This window comes from Pongo pygmaeus, chromosome 9 (genome assembly GCF_028885625.2).
Source record: "Pongo pygmaeus isolate AG05252 chromosome 9, NHGRI_mPonPyg2-v2.0_pri, whole genome shotgun sequence".
Classification (NCBI taxonomy): domain Eukaryota; kingdom Metazoa; phylum Chordata; class Mammalia; order Primates; family Hominidae; genus Pongo; species Pongo pygmaeus.
The window spans coordinates 75,087,227-75,107,541 of NC_072382.2; the positions used below are offsets into that span (position 1 = coordinate 75,087,227).

General features: G+C 36.3%; 1 protein-coding gene across 3 annotated transcripts in view; it reads right to left on the reverse strand.

Annotated features, from left to right (window-relative positions):
* Positions 1-20,315, reverse strand: part of C2CD3 (C2 domain containing 3 centriole elongation regulator) — a 149,271-nt gene that overhangs the window by 124,036 nt on the left and 4,920 nt on the right. For 2 of the 3 annotated variants that reach the window (XM_054440932.2, XM_054440933.2), the window contains exon 3: positions 15,580-15,737. The exons of the other annotated variant lie outside the window; for it this stretch is intronic. In XM_054440932.2, coding sequence (XP_054296907.2) covers positions 15,580-15,737 — 158 coding nt within the window. The remainder of the gene's footprint in view (positions 1-15,579; positions 15,738-20,315) is intronic. 3 annotated transcript variants of the gene reach the window in all.

Consider the following 20,315-nt stretch of genomic DNA (forward strand, 5'->3'; position numbering starts at 1 on the left):
TAATAAAACTCCCAACCTTCTCTTTGTTCTTTGAACATACTGAACACCACCACCTACCTACATGTCCTGAATTGCAATTCTTGCTTCCCAAATAAAATGCTTTAAATTTGGAGATTTGTCTTTATACTTTATTTTGACTTCAACAAGAATATTTCTAATGGTAAAATATACAAACAAGATATGACTGTGTCAGAAGATAGCATCAGGAAACAAACTCTAGTAAGAATTATGATGGGCCTGTAGAACAGACAAATAATGAAAACTGAATAAACAGAAAGTACACATTTAAACGGGGTTTTTTTTTTTAAGTAAATAATGAGTGGTATTCCTGTGAAATGCAGTTACATATTAAGATTAAAAGCTTTAGGGTGTCAAAGTCTCTTATCAATGGTAAAATTTATAAAAGAATGTTCAGTGAATGCAGCAGAATTTGTGTGTAATAGCATGATTTGCATGTACACGTCTAACCAAAATTAGTTACTCAGCATGTTAGTGGTATGGCTACAAACTTAAAAGGTCAATTGAGTGAAAATGTTAAATAACTTGTGGCATTCTTCTTTGTAGTTGATGAGAACACAGATTAAAAATAACTTCCCAAGAGTTGTAGCCATTTAAAGTATCAATGAGAACTTTTATGTAAGGGAAAAATTTTTGGATGTGATGCTCATGACAAACACATCATCAAGGAAATACAGCTCTCTGAACTGAGAAAAGTCTTGAAAACTTTATTAAAGATTGATGACAAAGGATGATGATCCTGAAATGGTCTTTGTTGACAATAAACTTGTTTCAAGATCCAAATCCAAGGTGGCAACACTTTGCAAAGACAGATAACCATAAAGCTATTTACTGTCTTATTTACTTTGTCTACAAGGCTAAAAGTCAAACCACACACACACACACACACACATATAACTAACATATGAATTAAATAAATTCCTGCCGGGCGAGGTGGCTCACGCCTGTAATCCCAGCACTTTGGGAGGCCGAGGTGGGCAGATCACTTGAGGTCAGGAGCTCGAGACCAGCCTGGCCAACATGGTGAAACTCTGCCTCTGCTAAAAATACAAAAATTAGCTGGGTGTGGTGACAGACGCCTGGAATCCCAGCTACTTGGGAGGCTGAGGCAGGAGAATCGCTTGAACCTGGGGCGGAGGTTGCAGTGAGCCGAGATCGTGCCACTGCGCTCCAGCCTGGATAACAGAGTAAGACTCTGTCTCAAAAAATAAAATAAAATAAAATAAAAAAATTCCCTTGGTCAATATTTTGCTTGCTAACTGGAAAGCAGGCCAGGAACAGTGGTTCACACATATAATCCCAGCATTTTGAGAGGCAGAGGCAGGAGGATTGCTTAAGCCCAGAGTTCAAGACCGGCTTGGGCAATGTCTCAAGGCCTTGTCTCTACAAAAAAATACAAAAATTAGCCAGGTGTCGTGGTGTGCACCTGTTAGTCTCAGCTACTAGGAAGGCTGTGGTGGGAGGATCACTTGAGCCCAGGAGGTCAAGGCTGCAGTGAGTCATTCCACTGCATTCTAACCACTGCATTCCAGCTTGGGCAACAGAGCAAGACCCTGCCTTAAATAACAACAACAATGACCACAACAACGACAACAACACCCCTGAAAAACTGGATAAGCAGTATGTAGCCTATCATTAGTACATGGATATTAGGTGACTTAGTATGAGGTATGGTGCTAAAAAATGTTTTTGAGCTTTAGTTTAAAGAAGTCTCCTGGTTTATGTTGTCCAAGGACAAATCCCAGCCTCAGATCACTAGCACAGACTGGTCAAATACAGGGCCATTTTAACTGACATTACTGCCTATGTAAAAAATCTGATGGCTTATCTGCAAGGGCATTAATAAGGAACCATATTTCATTCAATTTACTCATTACTTGATGACTGTATCATTGGAAAGTTTTATTGGCAAGGAACTATCTGTCCTACTTTTTTGTATTTTTCCATGCTGAAACAGGATTTCCAGAAATGAAACTGATGGCATGAAATACATTCCTAAAATTGTAGAGCTAAAGACTGATAACCCAAAAAGATTTTTTTGGTTTCAAGCTTTATGAAAACTAACACTATTCAACTTACCTTTCTTAATTTATACTGGAAGTGTAACATATGGAGGTTAATAAAGTACAGTACAATATTTAGGATTAACTGTGATGTTGAAATCTTAAATTTTACAAATGTCTTAAATTTCACAAATTTTACAAGTGTCTAACTATCAAAACTATTTTGCCAAGATTCTACCTTTGTTTGGAAATACTCATGTTTGTGAATGGTTACGATCTGTTATGAAACTGAATAAAAACTAAATCTTATAATTAAAGGGTTTAAAAATGAATGATGTAATGCCCATCATATATTTAATACTTGGTACTAACTTAGCATAGAAGCAAACGTATCACATTTCTAGCCAGATCAAATGAATGATTTCAAAAGAAAAAAGCTATAGTTAAGTATTCCTGTTTCCCAATTTCAAACTTAAAATAATCATATGTTTATGTGTATATATACGTAAATATCTTATATATGTATATATACACACATATATCTTATATATGTATATATACACACATATATCTTATATATGTATATATACACACATATATCTTATATATGTATATATACACACATATATCTTATATGTGTATATATAAGATATATGTGTGTATATTTATATATGTGTATATATTATGTTACATGCTTATATAATAGCATAAGTTTGATACTTTTGATACTTTTCAAATGTCTGAATATATTTTTGGCAGTTGATTTCTTTTACAGCCAGTCTGCTTGACTCATTTTTTTTTGACATCTGATCTATACCAATAATGGAATACAACAAAGCTTCCTCTCTCAATCAGCTTGATTGTAATGAACTATATCTGCCTTCTTTGCAGTCCCTCACTCCCTAGTCTGACCAAACCTGATCTTCCCCTTCAGAGCAACAATGTAAAGCCACCTTTCTTCCTTCATCTCCATTCTATCAGCTCCTTATTGGCTACACTTACCCCTCTTGTAAGGAGAGATCCCATGCTTAGTCAACTCAATACTGTCCTTGGGGACAGCAAAGCAGTGGTATAACAAGAATTCAAGCTCCATCATTCACTGCATGTTTTTCTTTTTAAAGTATCAAAATTAATATAACACATGCACATTTAGATTCAAACAGCTTGATAATTTTGTTACATAAAACAAGTCCCTTACATAGACACCATTTCTCTTTCCTCACAGGCAGCCACTTTCAATTTCTATACCTGATTCCTGTGGTATTTACCTCTATAGCTCCAAATAACATGATCATGTCTATACCTTGACTTCTTCTAGTTTCCAGGCATTACCTTTTTACTTCCTAATACAGGAGATAAGAATTTAGCTCTCTCCCACATCCACTTATTTCCTCCATCCTCCCAATGTGCCAATATAGTAAACACTGATTATTGATCTAACTACAATTATAGTATGAACATGTATTCCATTTATAGCTGAACAATTAGAAGTACTGATTACTTTTCCTTTCCTGCACAACATTTTCCCAAAATGCTGTCTTGTTTTCTCATTTGCTTAGTTAAAAAAAATTTTTTTTTCTTTTTAGAGATCGGGTTTTGCCATGTTGCCCAGGCTAAATGTGAACTCCTGGGCTCAAGTGATTCTACTGCCTCAGCTTCCTGAGTAGCTGGGACTGTAGATGCATGCTAACATTTGCTTTGTTTTTATTGTTCTTACTGTTAATTCAATTCTGAACTTTTTGCCAGTTATCGAATTCTCCTCTTAAGATTTTCAGACACAATAGGTGTTTTGTAACTTTTTTTTTTCGAGAAATCTCTGCCAGAGCCTTAGCACATACTACAATTTGGAATAGCTGCCATCTATGCCTTGTGTACAGCTGCTTCACCTCAAATCAAGGGATTCTCTTCGGCTCTCTCCTGTGTTGTATCTCTTGTTTGCAATATCCCACCTTGTCTTCTTTTTAAGTTTACTCCCTCATTTTGGCAGAGAAAGTCCTTCAACTGCTTCGTCAGGAAGAGTGTGGGAGAGGTACAAATTTTTGAGACTTTGTATATACAAAAACTTCATTCTACTCTCACACTAGATAGTTTGCCTAGAGAGAGAGAATTCTAGGCCATTTTCATTCAACATTCTGGAGGCATTATTGAATTATCTTCCGGACACTAATGTTGCTATTGAGAAGTTTGAAGCCACTCTACTTAATTCTTTGTGTGTGACTGTTTCTCCTGTTCTCTGGAAGTTTATAGAATCTTGTTTTTGTTTTCAGTGTTCTAAAATGTCACAATGATATAACTTGCTGAAAGTCTGCTTTCATCCACTATGTTGTACTTAATGGACACTTTCCTTTTGTTAAAAAAAAAAAAATTGATATCAAGAAAAATGTTTCTGTGGATGGGTGCGGTGGCTCACGCCTGTAATCCTAGCACTTTGGGAGGCGAGGCAGGTGGATCACTTCAAGCCAGGAATTTGAAACCAGCCTGGCCAACATGGTGAAACCCTGTCTCTACTTAAAAAAAAAAATACAAAAAAAATTAGCTGGATGTGGTGGTACATGCCTGTAATCCTAGCTACTTGGGAGGCTGAGGCAGGAGAATCACTTGAACCTGGGAAGCTGAGGTTGCAGTGAGCTTAGATCACACCACTGCACTCCAGCTTGGGCTACAGAGCAAGACTCTGTCTCAAAAAACAAACAAACAAACAAAAACAAATTTCTAAGCTTTTTATTATGAAAAATTTAAAACATACAAAATTAGAAAAAAATAAATAACAACTACAGGTACTTATTATCCAGCTTCAACAATTATCCACATCTGGCTAATCATGTTTCATTTATACCTTTTCCAAGCCCTGCTTTGTTACTGGATTACTGTGAACCAAGTTCCAGATATCGTGCCGTTTCTGTAAATATAGTTTTAATAATATGAGGACTCATTAAAAAAACATAAACACCATACCATTATCACATTTAAAAAGTTAATAACAATTCTTCAAAATTATCAAAAATTGAGTCAACATTCTAATTTCCCTGATTGTTTCAGATTTTTTACAATTGGTTTCTATGAATCAGGATCCAAACGAATTCCACAGGAGACTTTTTCTTTCTTTCTTTCTTTTTTTTTTTTTTTGAGATGGAGTCTCACTCTGTCACCCAGGCTGGAGTAGTGCAATGGCACAATCTCCGCTCACTGCAATCTCTGCCTCCTGGGTTCAAGCGATTCTCCTGCCTTAGCCTCCTGAGTAGCTAGGATTATAGACGCCCCCATCACACCCAGCTAATTTTTGTATTTTTAGTACAGATGGGGTTTCACTAAATTGGGCAGGCTGATCTCGAACTCCTGACCTGGTGATACGCCCGCCTCGGCCTCCCAAAGTGCTGGGATTACAGGCATCAGCCACAGCGCCTGGCCCACAGGAGGCTTTTTCAATCTGGCAGCTCATGAATTTAGTACTGAGAAGTCTTCCTAAACTGCCTGTAAACATCCAACACTGTTTATTTATTTATTTATTTACTTTTTGAGACAGGGTCTCACTCCATCACTCAGGCTGGAGTGCAGTGGCATGATCTTGGCCCACTGCAACCTCTGACTCCCAGGTTCAAGTGATTCTCCTGCCTCAGCCTTCTCAGCCTCCCTAGTAGCTGGGATTACAGGCACGTGCCACCATGTCCAGCTAATTTTTGTATTTTTTGTAGAGATGGAGTTTTGCCATGTTGGCCAGGCTGGTTTCAAACTCCTGGCCTCAAGTGATCCAGCTGCCTTGGCCTCCCAAAGTGCTAGGATTACAGGCATGAGCCACCATGCCTGGCAGACAACACTCATTAAACGGGGGAAAAAAATAAAGTGCACGATTTATAAAATTTACAATGTTCGGTATTCAATAAAAATTTAATAGAAGTAGGAAAACATTCCCTATAACCAGAGAGCAATTAATCAATAGAAACAGACACCAAATGATAGGTGATAAAATTGATGGGACCTTAAAACTGCTATCATATAGATGCTTCTAATGCCTAAGGATGTGAAAGAAAATGTGACTGCAAAGAAAAAAAGAAAATGTACATTAAAAAAGGAAATGTAACTTTTAGAGATGAAAATATTTGAAATGAAAATATGACTGATGGGGTTAGAAGCAGGTAAGATACTGCACAAGATGATTAATGAATTTGAATATAGAGTAATAGAAACTATAAAATGAAATACACGGAGGATGAAAAGACTGGAAAAAACCAAACTCAAGTCACTGGTAGAAAAATATCAAGCAGTCTAAGATACTTTAAGTCTCATGAAATCACATGCTGGCTCCTTGAAAAGATTAATAAAATTGTTAAACTTCTATCCAGCCTGATCCAGAAAAACATAAGAAAACAAATTACTAATATTAGGAATGAAAGAGGAGATATAATCACAATTGCTTTAGACATTTAAAGACAGAAAAGGGATGTTATAAACAACTCTGTGCCAATAAATTCAACAACTTCAATGAAATGGACGAATTATTTGAAAACCAAACTACCAAAGCTCACTCAAAAAGAAAGGTTACCTACATAGCCCTGAATCTACTATGTAAATTAAAGTGGTAGTTAAAAACCTTCCCCATAAGGAAAAATCCAGAAACCAGTTAACTCCACTGGTAAACTCTACTAGACATTTAATCAATTCTACGTTAACTCTTCCAATAAACAGAGGACGAACTCTTCTAAAATCATTTTATGCCAGCATTACCCACACATCTAAATCAAAGACAATGCAACAAAACAATACTACAGATTAATATCCCTCCTGAACAAAAATGTAACGTTTCATTTAATCCTCACTGAAACATTAAATCACAATAATATATAAAATGGCTAATACTACATGACTCCATTGTGTTCATCATAAGACTGATAGTTTGGTTTTGTTTTTAGAAATGAATCAATAAAATAGGTCATATTAACAGACCAAAAGAAAAAAATCCAAATGACTATCCTAACACATACAGGAAAAACATTTGATAAAGTTCAATACCCATGATAAAATCTCTCAGAAAATTTGGGAAAAGTGTTCTTAAAACTTGGTACTTTTCTAATTGATAAAGGACAAATATGAAAAACCTATATCTAACATCACATTTAATAGTGAAAGATGCCAGACATGATGGCTTTCCTGTAATTCCAGCACTTTGAGAGACTAAGGAAGGAAGACTGCTTGAGGCCAGGAGTTTGAGACCAGCCAGCCAACATAGCGAAACCCTGTCTCTACAAAAAAACTTTAAAAAACAGTTAGCGTGCACCTGTAGTCTTATTTACTCAGAAGGCTGAGGCAGGAGGACTACTTGAGTCCAGAAGTTTGAAATTGCGGTGATCTATGATCATACCAGCCTGGGTGACAGAGTGAGACTCTGTCTCTTAAAAACAAAACAAAACAAAACAAACAAAAACAAGTGAAAGACCAAATGCTTTCCTATGAAAAGAAAGAATGAGGGAAGAATATCTGTTCTCTATTCAACATTATACTGGAGATCTTAGTATGATAAGGCAAGAAAATAGAAATAAAAGGCATATAGATTAGAAAAGAAGTAAATCTGTCTTTATCCACAGATGACATCACTGTCTATAGAGAAAATTCTCAAGAGTCAACGAAGAGCACAAATACTTTGGGATAAATCAAAGTATATGCAAGCCTGCATGATGCTGAGTATAAAAGATTGTAGAAAAAAAATTAAAGAGCTAAACAAATGGAGAAATATACCATGTTCATGGATTGGAAGACTCAATATTGCTAAGAACTTAATTCTCTGAATTTTATCTGTATATTGTACAGTATCAACAAAAATCCCAGCAGACTTTTTTATGGAAATTAACAAGCTGATTCTAATATTTATAAGGAAATGTGAAGAACTTAAAATAGACAAAAATTTTCAATAAGAACAAAATTAGAGGGCTCAGAGTATCTATTTCAAGGTTTACAATAAAGCTGCAGTAATACAGTGTTACTATCCTAAGGACAGAAATACTAATCTGCAACAAGAATTCCATTAAAAACAAAAAGAAATACAGATCAATGAAACAGAAAGGAGTCTAGAAATAGACTCATATATATAATCAACTGATTATATTCAAACAAAATTTAATGGGGTGGGAAAGGGCAATCTTTTCAATAAATAGTGACAGAACAAGCAGATACAATTATAGAAAAAAATAAATTCTGACCTTATTTCACACTACAGTATACCCAAAAATTAATCAGACATGAATTATACCTAAAAGTAAAAGCCAAAACTATAAAAATATTAGGGGAAAACAGTGGAGAAAATCTTTGCAAACTTGGATTAGGGGAAGATTTCTTAGGTAGGCCTAAGTTTATAACAAACATAAACCATAAAAGGTAAGATTGATCGCTGGGCATGGTGGCTCAAAATAAAGGTAAGATCGATAAATCTGATTTCATTGAAAGAAAAACTTCTGTTTTTCAAAAGACACAATCATGAAAATAAAAGAAGAAAAAAATTAAACAAAGGGAGTATATATTCAGGGCAACTTGAATCTATGCTTCTGAGTTGCAGTCCTCAAGTTTGGCCCAAAGTCTCTACTTATTAAAAAAGAAAAGAAAAAGAGAAGCCAAAGGCTGGGAATACAAATGATGAATGAATGAATGAATGAATGAATGAATGAATGAATAAATACTTATAGCCCTAATGTTAAAAAGCTCTCAAAACTAAAAAAGATAAGCTTATTTTTTAAATGGGCAAAAAACTTGAACAAACAATCCACAGAAAGTATCAGGGGTTGATACATTTTCCTATGAATAGGCCAGAGAGCTAATATATTAGGCTTTGCATGCTATATGGTCTCATTACTCAATTCTGCTGTTTGGCATAAAAGCCACATAGACCATATATAAATGAATGGGTGTGGCTGCGTCCTAATAAAACTATTTACAAGTATAGGTGATGAGCCAGATTTGGCCTGGGGGTTGCAGTCTGTGAACTCCTGAAGAAGATAAAACAATAGCCAAAAAGCTCATGAAAAAATACTCAACATGTCAGTCATCAGGAAATACAAATGAAAATCTCAATTAGATATCAGTACATACTCATTAGAATGGCAAAAATTTAAAAGAGTGACCATACCAAGAGCTGGTGAAGAATAAACACCTTCAATTTTAAGAAGAGCTGTGGTTCCCAATGGTTCCAGAGACCCTGCTTATAGCCAGCAAAAATGGTCTTTGACAGCAGCCTTCTAGACATATTTGCCTTTAAGAGTCCTGTTCCTGGCAGGCCTCCACAGGCTCCAAGATAGTGGAACAAGAGAGGAAACAAATCTTTAATTATAGCTTCTATTTCTTCACTGTAACCACTACTTATTTCTGTACTCCTCAGTCATTCAAAATTTGACAAAAGTCTCCACTGTTCTATTAAAAACAATTCTTCAACAAATCCAATGACTGCAAATAAAAAATACACAAATATTATTGTATGAGTTGACATTTAAATATGAACAAAAAATGGTGCAGGTATTCTGGAAAATAGTCTGGCAGTTCCTTAAAAAGTTAAAAAGAGAGTTACCATATGGCCCAGCAATTCCACTTGTAGGCATATACCAAAGAGAACGGAAAGCATATGTTCACAAAAGAACTTATATATGAATGCTAATAGCAACATTATTAATAATAGTCAAAAAGTCAAAACAATCCAAATGTCTATCAACTTTGGAATGGGATATATCCATATCGTCAAGTATTATTCATCCACAAAAAGGAATGCACTTCTGATACATGCTATAACATGGATGAAACTTAGAAACATTATGTTAAATGAAAAAAGCCAATCGCAAAAGGCCACATATATTATTCCATCTGTATAAAATGTCCAGAACAGGCAAATACGCAGAGACAGAAAGTAGGTCAGTAGTTGTCAAGGGCGGGGGCAGAGAGAAACAAGAAGTGGCTGTATTGGGTACAGTGTTTCTTTTTGGGGTGAAAAAATGGTCTAGATTTAATAGTAGTGATGATTGTAAAAACCACTGAATTGTGCACTTTAAAAGGGTGAATTGGCTGGGTGTGGTGGCTCACAGCTGTAATTCCAGCACTTTGGGAGGCTGACATGGGCAGATTGCTGGAACTCAGGAGTTCCAGACTAGCCTGGACAACGTGGCAAAACCCTGTCTCTACAAAAAATACAAAAACTGGCCAGGTGCGGTGGGTCACGCCTGTAATCCCAGCATTTTGGGAGGCCGAGGTGGGCAGATCATGAGGTCAGGAGATCAAGACCATCCTGACCAACATAGTGAAACCCTGTCTCTACTAAAATACAAAAAATTAGCTGGGCATGGTGGCGTATGCCTGTAGTCCCAGCTACTTAGAAGGCTGAGGCAGGGGAATCACTTGAACCCAGGAGGTGGAGGTTGCAGTGAGCTGAGATCGCGCCACTGCACTCCAGCCTGGTGACCGAGCAAGACTCCGTCTCAAAAAACAAACAAACAAACAAAAAAAAACAACAAAAACTTAGCTGGGGGTGGTGGTGTGTGCCTGTAGTCTCCACCACTAGGGAGGCTGAGGTAGGAGGATTGCTGGAGCCCAGGAGGTCGAGGCTGAGTCAGTCGAGATTGCATCACTGTACTCCAGCCTGGGCACACAGTAAGACCCTATCTCAAAAAAAAAAAAAAAAAAAAGGTGAATTTTATGGTATGTGGATTATATCTTGATTTTTAAAAAAAACTAGGTGCTGTGGAGCACACCTGCAGTCCCAGCTACTCAGGAGGCCGAGGCAGGAGAACCGCTTAAGGCCAAAAGCTTGAATCTAGCCTGGGAAACATAGTGAGATCCCTTCTCTTAAAAGGAAGAAAGAAAAAGAAAAACATAAAACCTTACCTCGTGGCCGGGCACAGTGGCTCATGCCTGTAATTCTAGCACTTTGGAAGGCCAAGGCAGGCAGATCACTTGAAGTCAAGAGTTTGAGACCAGCCTGGCCAACAGGGTGAAAACCCGTCTCTACCAAAAAATACAAAAATTAGCCGGGCATGGTGGTGTGCGCCTGTAGTCCCAGCTACTCTGGAGGCTGTGGTGGGAGACTTGTTTGAATCCAGAAGGCGGAAGTTGCAGTGAGCAGAGATAGTGCCAATGCACTACAGCTTGGGTGACAGGGCAAGACTCTGTCTCAAAAAAAAACCCCAAAGAAAACCCACCTTACTTAGAACCCTGTACTCCTCCCGATTTCATTTTTCCTTGTCTTTTCCCTAGTCATCGATCATATGCACATACGCAAATTTGAATTTTCCTTTGTCATCAATCTAAAATCATTTTTCCAGCTGCTATACAATCATAACTATGTAATTTTATCTTCTATGGATATAAAAGATTCCACAAATAGACTATAACTTTAATATTGTTGAATAAATTGTTTTCATTTTCCCAATATTAAAAATGTATTTCCAATACTAGACTGAAGCATATAGCTTCCTTCTCTTTTCATAGTATTTACTTAAGGTAAATTCCCAGGGGTGGAATAATGAGGTAAACAACATACAGTAACTCATGTGGCTTTTGAAACATAATGCCAAACTGTCTGGCAGTGCTGATGCAAATTTATATCATCAACAGAAAAGCATGACTAAACCAGACTCACTTCACCATTAAGTCATCAATATAAAGTGTCACTATGTTAACATTTAATATATTATAAATGAGAATAGGATAAAAACAATAAATGTTAAGTTTTTTTTCAGTTAGATGGATCTATTTCTGGAATCTGTTCCACTGACAAAATTATATGCTTATGATTTTATAATATTAATAAATTCTTACATTTGGTAATGTTAGATGTTCTTTCCTTATCCTTTTTAGACTATTTTCTTATTTAGTATTTAATTTTCTCTATACATTTTAGAATACAATTGACAAGGTATAACCCCCCTGGAATTTCTAAGGGGTTTGAATATTCAGAATTTTCTAGAAAGTGCTCCCAATGAGTACCCCACAGAAGAGGGACCATTCTATGTTCTTTCCTTGTATCTCATGCATATCTATCACACAGTATGTATTACACAGGGTTCTGGAAAATTAAATGAAACGGCCATCTCTTATCTCTGTATATCCTAAGTTAGTGGCATGTAACAGTGTATGAAGAAAACATAAGTTAATCTCTTCAATAAATAGTGCTGGAAAACTGAATACCCACATGCAGGAGAATAAGAATAGACTCCTCTCATCATACACAAAAATAAGCTAAAAGTGGACTAGACTTAAATGTAAGATCTAGGACTATAAAACGACTAGAAGAAAACATAGGGGAAATGCTTCATGACATTGGTCCAGGCAAGGATTTTTTGGGTAAGACCTCAAAAGCACAAGCAACAAAGCAAAAATAGACAAATGGGAGTACATCAAACTAAAAAGCTCTGCACAACAAAGGAAACAATCAACACAGCAAAGGGACAACCCACTGGGTGGGAGAAAATATTTGCAAACTTGGCATCTGACAAGAGTTAATATCCAGAATATATAAGAAACTCTAACAATTTAACAGCAACAAAACATTTTTTTCGATTAAATAATGAACAGAAAACTTGAATAGACATTTCTTAAAAGAAGATATACAAATGGTCAATAGGCATATGAAAAAATGCTCAACAGGGCTGGGCGTGGTGGCTCACATCTATAATCCCAGCACTTTGGGAGGCCAAGGCAGGAGGATCACCTGAGGTCAGGAGTTCGAGACCAGCCTGGCCAACATGGTGAAACCCTGTCTCTACTAAAAATACAAAACTAGTCGGGCGTGTTGGTGCATGCCTGTAATCCCAGCTACTCAGGAGGCTGAGGCAAGAGATCACTTGAACCCGGGAGGCGGAGGTTGCGGTGAGCCGAGATGGCGCCATTGCACTCCAACCTGGGCAACAAGAGCAAAACTTCGTCTCAAAAAGAAAGAAAAAAGAAAAAATGCTCAACATCACTATGATTATGGAAAGGCAAATCAAAATGACAATGAGATATCATCTCACTCCAGTTAGAATAGCTATTATCAAAAAAGACAAAAAGTAACAAATGATGGTGAGGATGTGGAGAAAGGGATACTCATGTATTGTTGGTGGGAATGTAAATTAGTACAATCATTATAGTCAACAGTATGAAGGTTCCTCACAAAAATTAAAAGTAGAACTACCATATGATCCAGGAATCTCACTATTTGTTTTATAGTCATGCACCAGGTAACAACATTTCCATCAATGACAGACCACATATATGACAGTGGTCCCATAAGGTTATAATAAGGTTGAAAAATTCCTATCGCCTAGTGACTATAGTGTTGTAATGTGGTAGTGCAATGCGTTACTCTATGTGGCGATGCTGATGTAAACAAACCTGCACTGCCAGTATAGCACATACAATTATGTATGATACATAATACTTGATACTGATAATAAACAACTATGTTACTGGTTTACAATTTACTATATTATGCTTTTTCTTTTTAGTTTGGAGTGTAGTCCTTCTACTTATTAAAACAAAGTTAACTGTACAACAGCCTCAGGCAGGTCCTCAGGAGGTATTCCAGAAGAAGGCACTGTTATCATAGGAGATGACAGCTCCATGTGTGCCACTGACCCTAAGACCTTCCAGTGGAACAAGATGTAGAGGTGGAAGACAGTGATAGTGATGATCCTGACCCTGTGTAGGCTTAGGCTAATGTGTGTGTTTGTGTCTAAGTTTTTAACAAAAATGTTTAAAAAGTTAAAAAAAATGAAAATAGAAAAAAGCTTATAGAATAGGGATATAAAAATTTTTTTGCACACCTGTAAAATGTGTTTGTGTTTTAATTGTTATTACAAAAGAGTCAAAAAGTTAAAAAAAATTAAAAGTTTATAAAGTAAAAAAAGTTAAAGTAAGCTAAGGTTAATTTATTATTAAAGAACAAGATTGGTTTGTAAATTTAGTATAGTCTTCTAAGTGTACAGTGTTTATAAAGTCTACAGTAGTACATGGTAATGTCTTAGGCCTTCACATTCACTCACTACTCACTCACTGACTCACCCAGAGCAACTTCTAGTCCTGTAAACTCTATCCATAACTGCTCTATAGCGGTATATATCTTTTATCTTTTGTACTGTTATTTTATCTTTTATACTGATATCTTTTAACTTTTATACTGTTATTTTTATGTACTTTTTCTATGTTTAGATATGCTTAGATACACGAATTCTTACCATTGTGTTATAACTGCCTTCATTGTGTTACAACAGTATTCAGTATAGTAACATGCTATATAGGTTTGTTCCCTAGGAGCAATAGGCTATACCCTAAGCCTACGTGTATAGTAGGCTATACCATTTAGGCTTGTGTCAGTACACTGATGTTCGCACAAGGATGAAATTGCCTGAGGACACATTTCTCAAAATATATCCCCATCATTAGTAATGCATGACTGTATATTCAAAGGAAATAAAATCAGTATGTCAATGAAATACCTATACTCTGTTTATCACAGCACTATTCACAATAGCCAAGATGTGGAATCAACCTAAGCATTCATCAACAAATGAATGGATTTAAAAAATGTATATATACACAATGGAATACTATTGACAATAAAAAAGAATGAAATCCTGCTATTTGTGACAACATGGATGAACCTGGAGGACATTATGTTAAATGAAATAAGCCAGGCACAGAAGGACAAATATTATACTGCATGATCTCACTCATATAGAATCTAAAGAAAGTAGATCTCATACAAGTAGAGCAGAATAGTGGTTAACAAAGATTAGGGAAGGTAGCAGGGAGGGAGGATGGGGAGAGGTTGGTCAATGGGTACTATGGTACAGTTAGGAGGAATAAATTCTGGTGTTCTATTGTACAGTTGGGTGAATACAGTTAACAATAATGAACTGTATATTTCAAAATAGCCAGAAGAGAGGACTGTGAATGTTTTCACCACAAAGAAAAATAATACATGTTTGAGATGATGGATATGCTAATTACCCTGATTTGATCCTTACACAATGTATACATGTATCTAAACCTCACATTGTACTCTAAAAATATGTGTATCACGCGTCAATTAGAAATAAAATTTACAAAGTAAGCTGAATCAATAAATGAATACATCAAAGATACCACTTACATGAGTCAAACAAGTAATTATTGTTCAGTACTATATTATGAGCTATGGGAAAAACAAAGAAAACAGAAAACAAAGGCTTGCCTCTCAGGGAATCTAGAAACTAAAAGGAAGAGGAATTAAAGAGAGCCTACTAATAAACAATTTTGGAAACTATGTAGAATTGTAACTGTACAATGATTATATAATTAATGCTTTTATGAATGTAAAAAATAGTACAAAAAGAATGAATGCAGTAGGAGGTGTGAAGGACTCTCGGAACTTAAGATGGCACTAAGGCACTAAGAGGATTTGGATAAGTGGGAAACAAAAGTAGGTCTACTGGGTAAAAACATGGGCAAAGGCATGAGGTGGAAATTAGCATGATATACAGGAGCCATGGACCTATCCATTCTACAAACAGACTCAATTATTTCTGCCCAAAAAGTTTATTCTATGCAGCAAATACTTAAAATATATTTTTACCTGGAGTTCTCCAAGTTTCTTAGACGTTGATGAAACAATGGTAAAAAATCCATTGATTTGATGCGTTGGAGAAAGTTGAGCTAGTCCATTGATCTGAACTCTACCAATCGGAAGATGGTCAAGTTTGGTGATTACTTCCAGCACCAGCACAGCCATATCTAACCAGAAACAATTACAACATAGATATTTTTCATTTACTTTTATTTTCTTTTTTAAGAAGTGGGTAGAGGGGTATATGAGGAAGAGCTTTCTAACTTGAAAAAAAATATTTTATGTTGGATAACACCATTGCATTGGTGAAAGTGAGGGAAATTAGGTACTTTAATAAGTTGCTAATAGGATGGCTAACCAGAAAGCAATTCAGCAATAACTCAAAAAAGTAAAAAAGCACATTCCTTTTTCCATGAAATTCTACTCTTTTTTTTTTTTTTCTTTCTTGAGACAGGGTCTCTCTGTCGCCCAGGCTAGAGTGCACTGGCACAATCATAGTTCACTGCAACCTCGAACTCCAGGACTCAAGTGATCCTCCCGTCCTAGCCTCACAAGTAGCTGAGAGTAGAGGCACACGCCACCACATTGGGGTAATTTTTTTTATTTTTGTAGAGACAAAGTCTCACTGTGTTGCCCAGGCTGGTCTCAAACTCTTGGCCTCAAGTGATCCTCTGACCTTGGCCTCCCAAAGTGCTGGGATTACAAGTATGAGGCACCAAGGCTAGCCTACTCCTTAAACTTTATTTTACAAACTGTAAATTGATCTATGTAGCAGAATATTTAATAAAGTGTGTTTTTTTAATAATGGCAAAATGGTGAAAAATAAAGTAATAAAAAGAATATAAGTAGCTCTATCTATACTGATATGGAACAACATGCAAGATGAATTGCTAAGTAGAAAGAAAAGTGCTGACTGTATATATATATATATATATATATATAATCTGTGTAAATAAAAGAAACTATGCAAAGAGCTTTTATTAGTACAGAATATATTTTATAAGTAAATATATTCTTGTGTAAAGATACACAAAAGACTGGTAACCTCTCATACCTTTAAAATGTTCTACCATGTGCATGTATTTCCTAATAAAAAAAGTGATACAACTGATAGAAAATACAACTGATTTAAAAACTACAACAGAGATAACAAAACTATCTGGAAAAAGTAATTTAACATAAAAAAGTATTTTAATTTCAAATAATCACTTATCATACCATTCTGGGGGTAGAGGAGTATGAACCCAAGATCAAAAGAACAATAAAGATTCACAGAAGAACAACAAATACCACACACTGAGGAAAAAATAAATCAACTGAACAAAAATATTTAGCATAGCAAGTATTTGATAAGAAAAATATCCTTAAAAGAGTATTGTTAAATGTATTTGCCAAGAACTCAGGCTTTGGTTTTGACACACAGAGCAACAAATCTCAGTTTTCATTCTCACCATTTCTAGTTTTGAATTGACAAAGGATTGCCCTTGCATAGCTGCAAGGGTTGGTCCCTGCCTCCCAGGAGAATCTAATTGCATACTCTTGGGTTATATCTGGAGCACCGAGCTATTGAGAGCACTTGGAACCAAGAGAAATGAAAATAAACTTCTCAACTATACTCTTTGGTCACTTAGACTAATACCTTCATGCCCAGATGAGAAGAAATATAATGTATGCATAAGGAATCTCAGATCATTTCAGAACAGTTTAACTTCTGGTATTTTCTTAACCAAAGTTGAGAAAATGGTTCGTTTTCAGCATTTGTTCAATATTTTAGTGAAAAGCATGTAGGAATTATTATTAGAAGACCTGTGATTGTGTTCTGACTGCAATATTCACAAGCTATTTCTGTATAAGCCATGGTTGTCTGTAAACTAGGCTCATAATATTCGCATCACTGCTGTTTGAGGAACTGGGGTCGCTGCAAGCAGAACACTAGTACAGTGTCTTCCCACATGGTAGTTACTGAATGGTTGGTAAATGACTTTAGGCAAATTACTTGACATATCATAATCCCTGTGTAACAACTTGATATGGTTTGGCTGTGTCCCCACCCAAATCTCATCTTGAATTGTAATTCCCATAATCCCCACCTGTCATGGGAGGGACCAGGGGGAGATAACTGAATCACAAGTGCGGTTCTCCCTATCCTGTTCTCATGATAGTGAGTTAGCTCTCACGAGATCTGATGGTTTTAGAAAGGGCTTCCTGCTTTGCTGGGCACTCATTTTTCTCTCTCCTGCTGCCATGTGAAGGACGTGTTTGCTTCCCCTTCTGCCATGATTGTAAGTTTCCTGAGGCCTCCCCAGCCATGTGGAACTGCGAGTCAATTAAACATCTTTTCTTTATAAATTACCCAGTTTCAGGTATGTCTTTATAGCAGCATGAGAATGGACTAATACACCACTCATGGGGGTTATCTGAAAGTCATATGAGCAAATAGATATAAAAATGCTTTGTAGACTATAAAATGATGTACACATGAAGAATAAGGGAAATGGACTAACATTTATTCATTGGCTATTTACTAACAGAGGGTCTTCCACGTCTCATTAATTCTCTTAACAACTCTATGATACAGGTGTTTCTGTCTTCATTTGGGGATAAAAGAGGCTCCGCAAAGTCATGTATATTCCTAGGTTCACCCAGCTTTAAATTGACAGAACTGGGCTAAAACTCAGTTCTATCCAATTATAAGTCCACTACACTTAATTACAAGTCTACTACACTTAATTACAAGTCCACTACACTATTCATCACTTCTAGGACAAAAAGCTTAATTCTTAGTAGACTTCTGACCTTTATACTTCACTTGTTGTGGAATTAGAATCCCTATTGTCCAGCACTATTCCTACTCCCATTTGTCTTTCACATTCCTACTAACTGAATCCTATCTGATCAAAGAGAGGTAAAAATCACGTAGCGTAGCCATAATTTTCTGGGTTTCTACTCTAGTCGTTCCATGCTCCAAACATTTTCATGGCTGCTATTTTCTGCAACAGAATAAAAGGTAAAGAAAGAAAGATGTAAGAGTATGAGGCATATCTCAGAATCCTATAATCCTTCTATTTCCTAAGGCAGTATAATACAATGGAAGTATTAATAATTTCAGAGTCAAGTGCCTCTCTGAATTTAGGTTTGGTGCCAGGGTAACCTTGGGTTAGTTACTTTTAACTCTTTGAACCTCAAATTCGTCACTCAGAAAATCAGGATAATACCCATTGCAAATGTACAGGGCCTCAGAGCATGCTTTCTAGTGCTCTGCAGAGGCTTCATCTTATTTTTCCTACTGTATTTTCACTTTCTGTAAACAAAAAGTTATGAAGATTTAAAATGTAAAGATTTTCTCAGTTAAACAGAAATCTGTATTTAACATCTTTTTGCAATTGCCTTAACTTCTGTTTAGAATAAGGTAAAATAGATATGAAGAAAGTGGCCAGGCATGGTGGCTCACCTGTAATCCCAGCAATTTGGGAGGCCAAGGCAGGAGGATTGTTGGGTACAGAAGTTTGACACCAGCCTGGGGAACAACAATGAGACCTCATCTCCACAAAAAATACAAAAATTAGCTGAGTGTCGTGGCATGTGCTTATATTCCCAGCTGCTCAGGAGGCTGAGGTGGGAAGATTGCTTGAACTCAGGAGGTTGAGGCTACAGTGAACTGTGTTCACATCGCTGCACTCCAGCCCAGCTGACTGAGGGAGACCTTTTCTCAAAAATAAAATAAAATAAAATAGATATGAAGAAATAAATAAAATGATTTTAAACATCGAATAAGATGATAGACTTGAAAGTATTTCAAAAACTGTAAAATGTGATATACTTCCTCTTCTTTTTTTATATGTTATTTTTATCTGAGGAACTCATATAATTATTCTTACTACCTCTCTCCAGCCTAGAAAAAAAGAGCAACCCCATCTCATTTCAAATGTTAATTCTGGCACAGCCTATATATTTTACTCATTTGTAAATCTCTTCATACAATAGTGACTTCTCCTTTTTTGACTGATACAGTATCCTAATTACAAGGTTATTTTGTACTTGTCTTAATATCTTAAGTGTAATAAAAACAGCTTGAGAAAAAAATATGGTTCATGCTAATATGTGACAACATATTCATTAGTTTACTTTTTGCATTTTATATTAAGTGAAATATGTACACAAAAGAGTAAATAAAATAATAATAACGCGAATACCTACCACACAGCTTAAGAAATAGCATACTTTTTCCAAGTTTTTGGTTAGAGCACACACTTTTGTGAACTAATATTTGATGTCTTATCTCTTCATTTTCTGTCATTTTCTTTCTTTTTTAGAAATAGGGTCTCACTCTGTCACCCAGGCTGGAGTACAGTGGTATGAACATGGCTCACTGCAGCCTCGACTTCCTGGGCTCAAGTGATTTCTCTCACCTCAGCCTCCCAAGTAGCTGCGACTACAGGTGTGCACCACCATGCCCAGCTAATTAAAAAAAAATTTTTTTTTGTAGAAACAGGGTCTTGCTATGCATGTGGAATCTAATTTTTTTGTAGAAACAGGGTTTTGCCCAGGCTGGTCTTGAACTCTTGGCCTCAAGTGATCTTCCTGCCTCAGCTACCAAAGTGTTGGGATTACAGCATGAGCCACCACATTCAGCCTCTTATTGCTTCATTTTCTAAAAAACATGTCATGTCGGCTGGGCGCGGTGGCTCACACCTGTAATCCCAGCACTTTGGGAGGCTGAGGTGAGCAGATAGCGAGATCAGGAG